At 51.4% G+C, this 11,443-nt stretch overlaps 1 protein-coding gene across 1 annotated transcript; it reads left to right on the top strand.

The window, feature by feature from the left end:
- Positions 1-1,131: 1,131 nt before the first annotated feature.
- On the top strand, positions 1,132-11,134 carry TMEM44 (transmembrane protein 44; the record flags this gene model as incomplete). Its single annotated transcript, XM_023749250.1, has 7 exons — positions 1,132-1,265; positions 3,359-3,450; positions 4,993-5,159; positions 5,334-5,420; positions 7,534-7,704; positions 9,441-9,632; positions 10,952-11,134. Coding segments are annotated over exons 2-7 (858 nt in total), but the record flags the coding sequence as incomplete, so codon positions are not given.
- Between the last annotated feature and the right edge of the window lie 309 nt (positions 11,135-11,443).

The raw sequence follows: 11,443 nt of genomic DNA on the forward strand, positions 1-11,443 counted from the left end.
CCTTAACCTTCTTTTGTCTTTAGAGATGGTTTCTCTTTCGAGCTGTTTGTCAACCCCTGGAGCTGGGGAAGGGCTGGGCAGCAGCAGGGTTCAGAGTGAAGCCTCCTGAGGCTAGAGGCCCACCGCTGACTCCCCTTTTACCATAAGCCTCCGTTTTCTCCTCTTTCAAATGGGAGGGTTGAGATAAACTATTTCTAATCTTGGTCTAACTCAGACTTTCTAATTGAGAGCCTTCGTTCCTAAAACTCGAATCAGTTTCAGGAGCCCAGGGCCCAAGTTAAAGGCTGCTCTTCCTTCTCCGAGCTTCAGGTCTCCCCAAACAGCCTTCCACCCTCGTCCATTCTTCCCAGGGGCTGATGCTCAGAACCAGTCAAATGGTCCCAAGGAAGTACCACCCTGTGAGTTCCAAGGATGAGGAAACGAAACGACTGTGGAGCTTCGGTTTCCCCAACAGAAAAGTAGCTGGGAAACATCTAGCACCCACTGCTTCTGAGATTTAGTCAGTGGTGCTGACAGAGAGACCTCTGGCACCTTCCAGCATGTTCTGGGCTTGTATAGGGGGTAGCAGGTAGAGGCAGTAAGGGAGATAACCCAGCCAGTCGTGGAGGGCCTCAGGGAGAGGTTAGCCCTAAGTCCCATGGCATCTTCGGGAGTTTTGCTCTCCCTCTGTGTGAGGAACGTGTACCCAAAATGGAGTCAGCTTGGACATGGGCCGGCAGAAGGCTGGCCACTCCATTACATGGCTAGATTAGAGGGATTTCTCTTTCATTTCAAAGAAACAAGCTGCCTTTTTAAATGTAGGCAATGAATTCTGCTCTGCAGTAAAACATAAAACCCCCCCAGCTAGTTTGTCAGCACTGAAGGAAAGGTGGTCATGACCCTGAGTTGGCCAGATCTGTAGGAGGAAAGAAATTCCTCTTCATTCGAGAGGCAGGTCTGGCTCCCACCCCACGCTGGGAGCCTTTTGAGCCTTTCTTCTCTGATCTATAAACTAAGTTCAAAAGCACCCGCTGAATACCTGGGGGAGAAAGTGTTCATATGGACACACAAGTCACAACTGTCTTTTCCAGACACCTGCTGTGGGAGCCCAAACTTCCGGCTTCCGTGTTCTGTCCACACCCCTGTCTGTCTCCGCAGGCTTCTCTATCTGAGATGTGCGAAGAAATGCAGACAGGACCAGTCAGCGCTGTGTGCTGCGTGCTGCCTCCTGGCCAGCCTGTGTGACACGGTCGGGGCGATTCTGGCCAGACAGCTCACGATCCAGGTGCGTCAGGCCCGTGGGTGACCATGGCTTCTGTCTCGTTCCCTCACCATGCAAGGCACAGTTTGCCTCAGGGCCTGTGTTCTTGCTGGTCTTTCTGCTCCCCTCCAATGCTTTGTCCAGACAGCCAATGGCTCACTGCTCACCCCCTTTACGTCTTTGCTCAGAAGCCACCTTCTCAACAAGGCCTTCCCTGACCACCCATGTTCCTCTACCACAGACCCCCTCATCCTGCTCTATTTTTTTTCATGGCTTACCCCCAATACACCATCTACTTTCCTTAGTATGTTTATTGCTTATTTTATTTAATTCCTACTAGAATGTTAGCTCTACAGGGGCAAGAATTTGTATTCACTACTGTAATCCCCTCACTTAAAACAGCAGCCTAGCAGGGCAATCAGGGGGTTGGGGCGCCTTCATGAAGGAGAGCATGAATGAAGGCAGGAACAGATGGCCCATAGCCATGTGGCCCAAGCTCACATAGTAGATGCTGGCACATAGTAGATGCTCAATAAATAGTGATTGTTGGTGCTATTGTTTTTTATTTTTATTTTATTTTTTTAAAATATATATATTTTATTGATTTCAGAGAGGAAGGGAGAGAGAGAAACATCAATGATGAGAGAGAATCATCGATCAGCTGCCTCCTGCACACCCACTAACTGGGGATCGAGCACACAACCTGGGCATGTGCCCTTAACTGGAATCGAACCCGGGACCCTTCAGTCCACAGGCGGATGCTCTATCCACTGAACCAAACTGGCTAGGGCGGTACTATTGTTTTTAGAGCCCAGGACCCAGCCCTAGCTCATGCGGGATGGTGGGGGGCGGAGGGGTCTGAATCCCTTCCCAGGTGGTTATAAGGGCTTTGGAGAAAGTGAGAAGCAGTTATAAGTTTTTGCAATTCTAGGCCCTCAAACAAACCTGTATAGGAGGAGCCTATTCCAAAACATGTATCACAAGGAAACCCTGCGGGCCCCCCTGCAGGGCCACCTCATAAGGCTGATCCAGGCCTTGTGCCCACCGAGCTGGGCATGAAGGAGGACGGCCTGGGAACAGGTTGGGAGACACGGAAGGGGAGAGTTCTAGACCCTGCTTTGAGCAGGACTGTCAGAAACAGCTCACTTTTTATTCTGGGTGCCCCTTCTCATTAGGTGATGGAAAATAATGAGGTCTAGCTCAAGTCCAATAATAACAGTTGACAATTATTAAGCACTTAACACTGTACTCAGCACTTAGGGCTTTTCATATATTAAGTCATTTAATTCCCAAATCATCCTATGACGTGAGTGCTCTTATCTTGTTTTACACACGTGGAAACTGAGGCATAGCGAGGTTCAATAACTTCTCTAAGGTCACCCTCTAGTAAGTAGCAGTGCCAGGATTCAAACCCAGAAATGCATGCTCTTAGCACTAACCATCCTGTCCTGGTAGCTAGTGCATTTACAGGTGAGTGCGTTTTACTTTCCTCTAGGCCAGTGGTTCTCAACCTTCTGGCCCTTTAAATACAGTTCCTCATGTTGTGACCCAACCATAAAATTACTTTCGTTGCTACTTCATAACTGTAATGTTGCTACTGTTATGAATCGTAATGTAAATATCTGATATGCAGGATGGTCTTAGGCGACCCCTGTGAAAGGGTCGTTCGACCGCCAAAGGGGTCGCGACCCACAGGTTGAGAACCGCTGCTCTAGGCGCTGGCCTAAGCGCTGTCCGTGTATTGACTCATGTAATCTGCTTAAATAGTGAGGAAGGCACTATTATTAACTCTGTTTTAGAGCTGAGGAAACTGAGGCCCAGAGGTCAGTGGCTGGGCCAGAGTTATACAGCAGAGATCACACCGTGCGATCACACCGTGTGGTGGAGAGAGTGTGGAATAGGAAGCGGAGGGCTGGGTTTGGGTTCCTGGCCCATCATTTAAGCACCCGCCCCACCTCCTCATCAAGCAAAGGGAGGTGATCTCGACCTTTCTTGGGGTTGGGAGGCGTCCCTGGAAGCACCCCTCAGTGGAGCACATGGATGTGGAGGGAGACCCAGGGTGAGAAGTGCTGTTTGAATGTGTTTGAACATCAAGACTATTTCCATCCGCTCCCAGGTTTTCACTGGTGCCTACCTAGCAGCTGTTGACCTGATGAACTTTGTGTTCATTCTCTTCCCAGTCTGCGGCTCCAAGTTCAAGTCTAATTCGGGTGAGTGTGTGGCCATCTGTTCCTGCCTTCATTCATGCTCTCCTTCATCATCACCCTGGACCCCTGCCAGGCACAGACGAATGAATGAGCCAGAGGAGGGAGACAGGGCCCTAAGCATCCTTCGAGCTGCTAGTGGGGAGGTGCATGCACATCTAGGGCACCAGAGGGGGAGGAGGGGCTGCAGGTGTCAGAGCAGGAGTGACGCTGGAACTGGGACTGCAGGGAAGGGCATTCCCGGTGAAGAGAACAGTGGGCAAAGGCCAGGAAGAGGGTGGTGCATGGCTTTGGGAATGAGCAGTGATCTCTGTGTGCGAGTCCAGGATGGCCAGTGAAGCCCCAGAAATGGATGCCAGGAACAGGCATGCACCACCTCCGGCAGAGCAGGGGCTGTAAGTGACTGAGATGGGATGAGTAGTCGAGTGTGGAGGACTGGGGCATTCCTGAGAAGAGAATGCTTGCATCAGTGGGGTCATAGAAGATGCCCTCAGCCCAGTCAGCATGGCTCAGTGGTTGAGTATTGAACTATGAACCAGGAGGTCACAGTTCGATTCCTGGTCAGGGCACATGCCTGGGTTGCGGACTCGATCCCCAGTGTGGGGCATGCAGGAGGCAGCCAATCAATGATTCTCTCTCATCATTGATGTTTCTCTCTCTCTCTCTGTCCCTCTCCGTTCTTCTCTGAAATCAATAAAAATATATTTTTTGAAAAGATGCCCTCAGCTGCACCATGCTGCCCAGAGGAGAACTGTTCTTGCTAGGATGGTTCAGAGGAGCATCTGTCTTATATTAAAAGGAGATTTTCAGAGACGATGCTCCTTGTCCCACTCAGTTTCGATGTCCTGGCACCATGCGTTCACTGATGCATTCACCAGGCTTGTGCCAGTTCTGCTCTGTGCCAGGCTCTGCGGAGATTGTAGAAACTGCCAGGGCATGGTGCCTGCCCTCAGGGGGTTCCAGTCTAGGAGAGGCGACCCTGTGCACTCAGATACATATATATGATACCGGAAATGTCACCCTGCCATGAACATAAAAGTTATAGGAGGGCTGAGGAAGGAGAGAGTACCAGCCGTGTGTGTGTGTGTGTGGTGTATGTGTGTGTGTGATGTGTGTGTATGTGTGTGTGTATGTGTGTGTGTCTGTGGTGTATGTGGTGTGTGTATGTGTGTGTGTGTGGTGTGTGTATGTGTGTGTATGTGTGTGTCTGTGGTGTGTGTATGTGTGTGTGTGGTGTGTGTATGTGTGTGTCTCTCTGTGTGTGTATGTGTGTGCCTGTGGTGTGTGTGTATGTGTGTGTGGTGTGTGTATGTGTGTGTGTGGTGTGTGTGTGTGTGGTGTGTGTGGTGTGTGTATGTGTGTGTGTGTGTATGTGTGTGTAGGGGGATGGGTGGTGGGGGCACAACCATAGGGCCTTGAAGGGTTGAGAGATCTGGCCAGAACAACATGGGAATAGCAGCCTGCCCTGGCATCAGGGCTGGGTCAACACCAGTTCTTCCCAGACTCTCAAGCTCCCAGGAACCATATGGGATTTGGGGTCTGTTGCAGGTCATGGCTCCCAGGAGAGGAAGGGGAGGCGGCGGCTCAGGGCCAGTGTATTTGCCTTGACTCTGCCCCTGAGCCTGGGCCCCTGCTGGGCTCTCTGGGCTGCTGTCCCGAAGGCTTCAGGCCTTGTCCAAGGGCCACAGCGGAGGCTGCTGGGAAGCCGGCTGCAGGTGAGGCTGAGCCAGCTGGGGGCAGTGGGGGAGGGATGGTCCCTTCAAAAATGCCTGGGGATGGTGGTGGGCAGGGTTAGCCTTTATTGGGAGGAACCCACTAAAAGCAGAAAGGCGGGTCTGGGGTGCACGGTGGTCTCCTCGGGGTGCTGACTCTACCACCTGTTCCCACAGGACAACACTGAAATGTTTGGCTACCTGCTGGGTGGCATCGCCGCCTGCGGCTCCTGGGCTTCCCGGATCCCCCCACTCTCCAGAATCGTGAGGCTGGGGTTGGGGCTGGGGTAGGAGCTACCGTGACAGGTTTTAGGGCATCTGGGAGCACTGTCAAAGCTCGGGGTCACCGGGGCAGAGGGGTGGTGCCACCCCATGTGTGTGTGGAGCTGGGGTGGGAGGGTGGGCGGCTGGCCCAGGAGAAGTCCTGAGGCCTCTCACTGGAAAGCCCACGGCGTTCTCTCCGTTTCTTACAGCAGATGAAAAGCAGGCTCTCAGGTAAAAGCCACCAGGGTTGGACCAGCAAGCATCGAGTTAGGGAATGAGAAGGTTTTAGAGGATAGAATCATGTAGCTACTGGGGTTCTGTGTATTCGAGAGCAACTTATTGGCAAGTATCTTCCAGGCACCTGGGGTGAGGGGAGACCTGTGTTGGCCAGTTCCGGGGGATGTAGATGTGACTTGAGACACTGCTTGCCCCCAGGAAGCTCGCCGTCTCATGAGAGACACAGAAACGCAAAGCAGGGCAATTTAATGCTCTAAGACATACAGCATCAAGTGCTTAGAGGTTCGGAGGAGAGAAAGAAGGCTCCACCACCATCCAGATGAGTGAGGCTGAAAACTCACACAGCCAGGCCGGTGGCTGCTGGGGAGGCCTCAGGTTTCTCCGAAGGGACGTGGGATTAAGGAGGCAGAGGCGAGGGAAGGAGAGCGCGCATTGGAAAAGCCACCAGAGTAAGATACTGTGGACATGTGAAAAACCGCTCTTCCTGGGGGCCTTGCTGAGGGAATAATGGGCTGAACACCAGAAACATAACAGGCCTGTCACTGTGTCTAAAAAATAATCACTTGTCCAAGAGCATCATTTAATAGCAATTCCAGGAGGACAGGATTCGGGGATGGCAGGTGCTCAGTTGGTTATTTGTGGGAAGCTATTGCTTATGCTGTGACTGCCAGAAACCTCACCAGACATGGGGTCTCATCAGCAAAGGTAGTACCTCCAGATCAAGGGAGGGGAGAGTAGGGAGCACCGCTCTCCCTTCAGCAACCCCTGGGACAGGTCTCCAGGTGGCATGGGGGCTGGGAAACTATGTCACATGATGATCTTAGAAACGGGTGCGGTGCCCGACCAGTTATTAGTTTCTAGCGCGGCCATAACAAAGTATCACAAACTTTGAACCACAGAAATGTATTGTCTCGAAGTCCTGGAGGCCAAACGGTGCTGGGGGTGTCCTCAGGGCCACCCTCCCTGGGAACGTGCTGGGGAAGGGTCTGTCCCAGGCCCCTCTCCTAGCTTCCGGTGGCAGCATGCCGTGACCTCCCCTCTGTATCTGTCTGTGTCCATGTTCCCCTTTTTATGAGGACAGACTCATATTAGATTAGGGCTCACCCCGATGACCTCATCTGAACTTGATCATCTGCAAAGACCTTATCTCTAAATAAGGTCATAGTCACAGGCTCTGGGGTTGGGACTCACATCTTTTGGGGACACACAATCCAACCCACAACACCACCCCATCTAAAACAGCCCAGGCCACTCCACCACTGTGTCCATCACTCTGCTTAGTCTTCTTCATAGCATTTGTCCCATCCTGAAATTAGCTCCTCCAGTTACTTACCAAGTTGTTATCTTGGTTACAAGACAGAAGAACATCAGCACCGTGAGAGCGGCGGGCTTGTCTGTCTTATGCCCCACTGTATTCCGGGTGCTTGGGGCCTGCAGGTGCCAGCAAACATGTGTTCATGAGTGACCTAATCTGGCCTGGAAAAGGGAAGCTCCTGGTTGTAGGAATCAGGAGGGCTGTCTTAGGGCAGGAAGAGCAGCCTTGTTCTCTGCAGTTTCGGAAAACAACACTGGGAAGAGGTTATGGGAGGGCCACCTCCCATTCACGGGTTAGACACTTTGCACAGTGCCTGGTAGGTTGAGGGCAATCATTATTCTGTTATTTCGACCTTAGGAGGTAGTGGGCTTCCCATCACTAAAGGCATGCAAGCCTGATGGCCCCTTGGCAGGAAGATCAGTGCACCCTGGGGGACTTGTCATGGGCAGAGGGTTTGCCCTCCAACCTGCTATGCCACCAGGGCCCTGGGTCTCAGCCCTAAGGCAGCCGGGGGCAGTGGCAGCGTTCCTTCCTGCCCAGCTCTCTCCTCTCTCTGCCTAGTGCCGGGGTAAGACGTTTCCCTGCATCCACCTGTGGAGCCGGCTCCTGTCGGCCCTGGCTGGCCTCCTCTACGCCTCAGCCATTGTGGCCCATGACCGGAGGCCCGAGTACCTGCTGCGGGCCACACCCTGGTTCCTGACCTCCCTGAGCCGCGCTGCGCTGGACCTCGCTGTATCTACCCCAGGCCCAGAGACATCTTCCTGCCTCTCCTCCCTGCCTCTGCCACGCCCTCTTGCTGGATTAGAACTCTCTCCCAGTGGCCAGGGAGGTGGTTTGAAGCCTGGGACAGGCAGACACAATGACAATGTGCAATTTTGTGTTTTGTTTCCTTTTTTTTTAAATAAGAATAATTACCTCTTGATGGAGCTCTGTTAAACAGCAGAGGGGGCTGTGCCAGTTCCTGACCCTGGGATCAGAAGAGCAGGTTGCAGTCTCAGTTCTGCTCCCAACCTGGGCCTCTCCCTGCCCTCAGTGAACCAGTTTTCCTGGTCTTTGCCTTGCCTTCCTCCCGGGCCAGGGGGATGGCTGTGCCAGCTGGCCAGCTGTGCAGTGGCGATCCTGCCCTGTGTGCTCTTGGGCTGGGGCAGCAGAGATAAAAGTTGACAAGGGGCTGCCCTTTGTCAGTGATTGTGAGCACCTACCTGGTTCCCCAGGGGTGTTGCCTGATGTGCTGACACACCGGTGACCTTGGCATGAGGGCCTCAAGGGCAAGCTAAATGCAGACAGTGGTGGTTGGTAGAGTGTGTGTGTGTGTGTGTGTGTGTGTGTGTGTGAGAGAGAGAGAGAGAGAGAGAGAGAGAGAGAAACCTGTGGATTTAGCATAAATAGTTCAGAAACTGACTTTCTCATGTACTGTGTTAATTTGCTAGGGGAGGTAGAAGAGGGTAAAAGGGGGATAAATGGTGATGGAAGGAGACTTGACATGGGGTGGCGAGCACAATACAATACACAGATGATGTATTATAGAATTCCCTGAGACCTATATAATTTTATTAACAAATGTCATCCCAATAAATTCCACTTAAAAAAACTTTCCTAGGGCTGCCATCACAAATGGCCACAAACCTGAAGCGTACACAACAGAAATGTATTCTTTCAGCTCTGGAGGCTGGAAGTCCCAAATCCAGGCAGGGCCGCACTCTCCGAAGGTGCTGGGGAAGAACCTGTCCGTTCCTCTTCCGCTCCTGCTGGCTCCTGTGTTCCTTGGCTTGTGGCAGCATAACTTACCTCTGCCTCCTTTTTTTCTTTTAATATTTTTATTGATTTCAGAGAGGAAGGGAGAGGGATAGAGAGATAGAAACATCAATGATGAGAGAGAATCATTGATCGGCTGCCTCCTGCACATCCCCTACTGGGGATCGAGCCTACAACCCAGGCATGTCACTTGGCCGGAACCGAACCTGGGACCCTTCAGTCCGTAGGCCGACGCTCTATCCACTGAGCCAAACCAGCTAGGGCACCTCTGCCTCCTTTTGTGTGCCCCTGAGTCCTCTTATCTTATAAGGACTCCTGCCATGGATTTAGGACCCACCCTAACCCACGGTGACCGCATCTTAACTAATTATATCAGCAAAGATCCTAGTTCCAAATAAGGTCACATTCTGGGATATGAATTTGGCGGAGACTATACATACCTCCGTGTGTATGGTTCCTGTAAGGCAAATACATCAAGGATGATGCTCTTCAATATGCTTGTGTATAACAAGTATTTGCCAAGTGCTTGGTAGAGGCAGGGTCTTACTAGGAGATGGGCCCTGTAAGGAGGAAAGTAGAGAGTCAGGCCTGGCCCTGTGCTCAAATGAGCTCCCCAACCCGGGGACAGAGAGCACAGGGTGGGGCCCAGGGCACAGAGGTGAAGGCAGTGGCTGCAACTCTTCACTTCCTTGGACCTTAACTCCACTTCCCAGATCATTTTCCTTTCCTGGGTGATGAAAAGCAAGATGAGGCGGGTCTTGGGGTTTGCCTCTGAAGCCAGAGAGAGCCCCGACACCCAAGCGCTTCTGACCTGCGCAGAGAAAGAGGAAGACAACGAGGAGGCGAGGAATCAGGGGCTGGAAAACCGCTGGTCCCACCAGTGTTTGCATGTGGAGGGGACCGAGGTGAGCCTGGGATTCTGGGTCCCTCTGAGCCTGGCCGCTTGGTCACTTTAAAAAACCACGGTTGATGCCCAATGCTAAGGGGCCCTGAATAAATAGGACCTTCCATTTCCCCAATTACAACATTTTAAAAAGTTTCTGAACACTTAATAAACTGCAATATATGTTTCGCAACGTAGATGAAAAATAGTCAAGTGTCCACTTCTGCTATTTAGTAATTTACTTATTCATATATATTTAAGTTTACATGCTACAAAAATTAACATGTAATCTGACTGAGTTAATGAAATAGAAGATAGTGGGGGAGGGTATGGCCAAGGTGAAAGGGGTTTATATAGGTGCGTGGACCAAAGACCCAGGTTCCCATAAAGGCTCTAAGGCAGGGCTGGGAAACGTCCAGCCCAAAGGCCCGTGTAAGGCCCGTGAAATCATTTGGTCTGGCCCTGCCAAGGCATTAGGGGTGAGTTAATTAAATGTTTGACCAAATATAGGAGGCTAAATTTTTAAGTTGATGATTTTGTATGGCCCTCGAATGATGTTATAAATACCCAACGGACCCTTGGCAGAAAATGGGTTCCCCACCCCTGCTCTAATGGGAGGTTATTTTCCTTCCACTCTAGCAACTGTTATGAAATTATATCCCAAAACGGAGCTACAATGTGTAAAGAGCGCCCTTTGTGTCTGGTTGTTCCAAGGGGAGGAAGAAGAGACTTGGCAATCTTCTCAGCATTCCTCAACCACAGTGGTTCTCAAAGTGTGGTCCCTGGACCAGCATTACCTGGGAACTAACTTATTAGAAATGCAAATTCTCGGCTTCCACCCGGCTCTACCCAATCCTAAGCTGAGAATGTGTTGACCAGCCCACGGGGGCGCTTCTGGTGCACACTACAGCGTGAGAACCACTGCTTTACAAAAGCATTTATGTAGCACCTACTGCAGTGGTTCCCAGACTTGGCCATATTTTAGAATCACCTGCAAGGCTTTTAAACTTTCCAGGTCACATCCCGACCAATTAAACCAGAATATCTGGGAGAAGGGGTTGAGAGCTAAACATCAGTTGTGTTGTTTTTTAAGATGCCCAGGTGATTCCACTGTGCAGCAAAGTTTGGGAACCACTGACATACTGTGACCTCACAGAGATAAGACGCATTTCATAGGAAGCAAAAAGTGACATGTGCCATAAAAGAACAGGGGGCAAAAAACACTTTAGGGGATGGGGCTTTTGGGTGCTTTTTTTTTTTAAAGAAAATGGGACCTTGTTTTTAGAAAATGTCTCCCAACTTAAGAATTCCCATGTCTGTCTCCTTGTCTCTACTTGAAAGAATTCAGATTGGGTGCCTCTCACTACACTACCGCACTGCAAGCCACTCAGGACGATGACAGCCATCAGTCACTACATGGAGCTGACCATCGAGCCCGTGCAACAGGTGAGTGGCCATGGGCCACGGCCAGGGGTCCAGAGGGTGGGAAGTAGTCATGGAAGGCTTCCTGCAGGAGGCAACACTGTAGCTGCAGGATGGGCAGGATGAGGCAGGAGAGCATAAAAAAGAGGAAGGGGAAAATAAGAGAAAGAGAAAAAAAAGGGGTGGGGTGGGGGAGGTAAGAGGAAGGAGCTCTCCAAGGCCTAGTGTGGGGCAAATTGGGGGAATTCAGGAGATGACAGGGTGGGGATACCATCACACTACAGAAGCTGAGTGTCATCCTGAGGTGATGGGAGTCTGTGAGGCTTCAGGACTAGAGACTTAGGGTCAGATGTGAACCTTAGAGCCTTCGCTTAGGCCATGTTGGAGGGCAGACTAGGGGAGAGGAGGCTG

This window comes from Myotis lucifugus, unplaced genomic scaffold (assembly GCF_000147115.1).
Source record: "Myotis lucifugus unplaced genomic scaffold, Myoluc2.0 scaffold_4448, whole genome shotgun sequence".
NCBI classification, from domain to species: Eukaryota; Metazoa; Chordata; class Mammalia; order Chiroptera; family Vespertilionidae; genus Myotis; species Myotis lucifugus.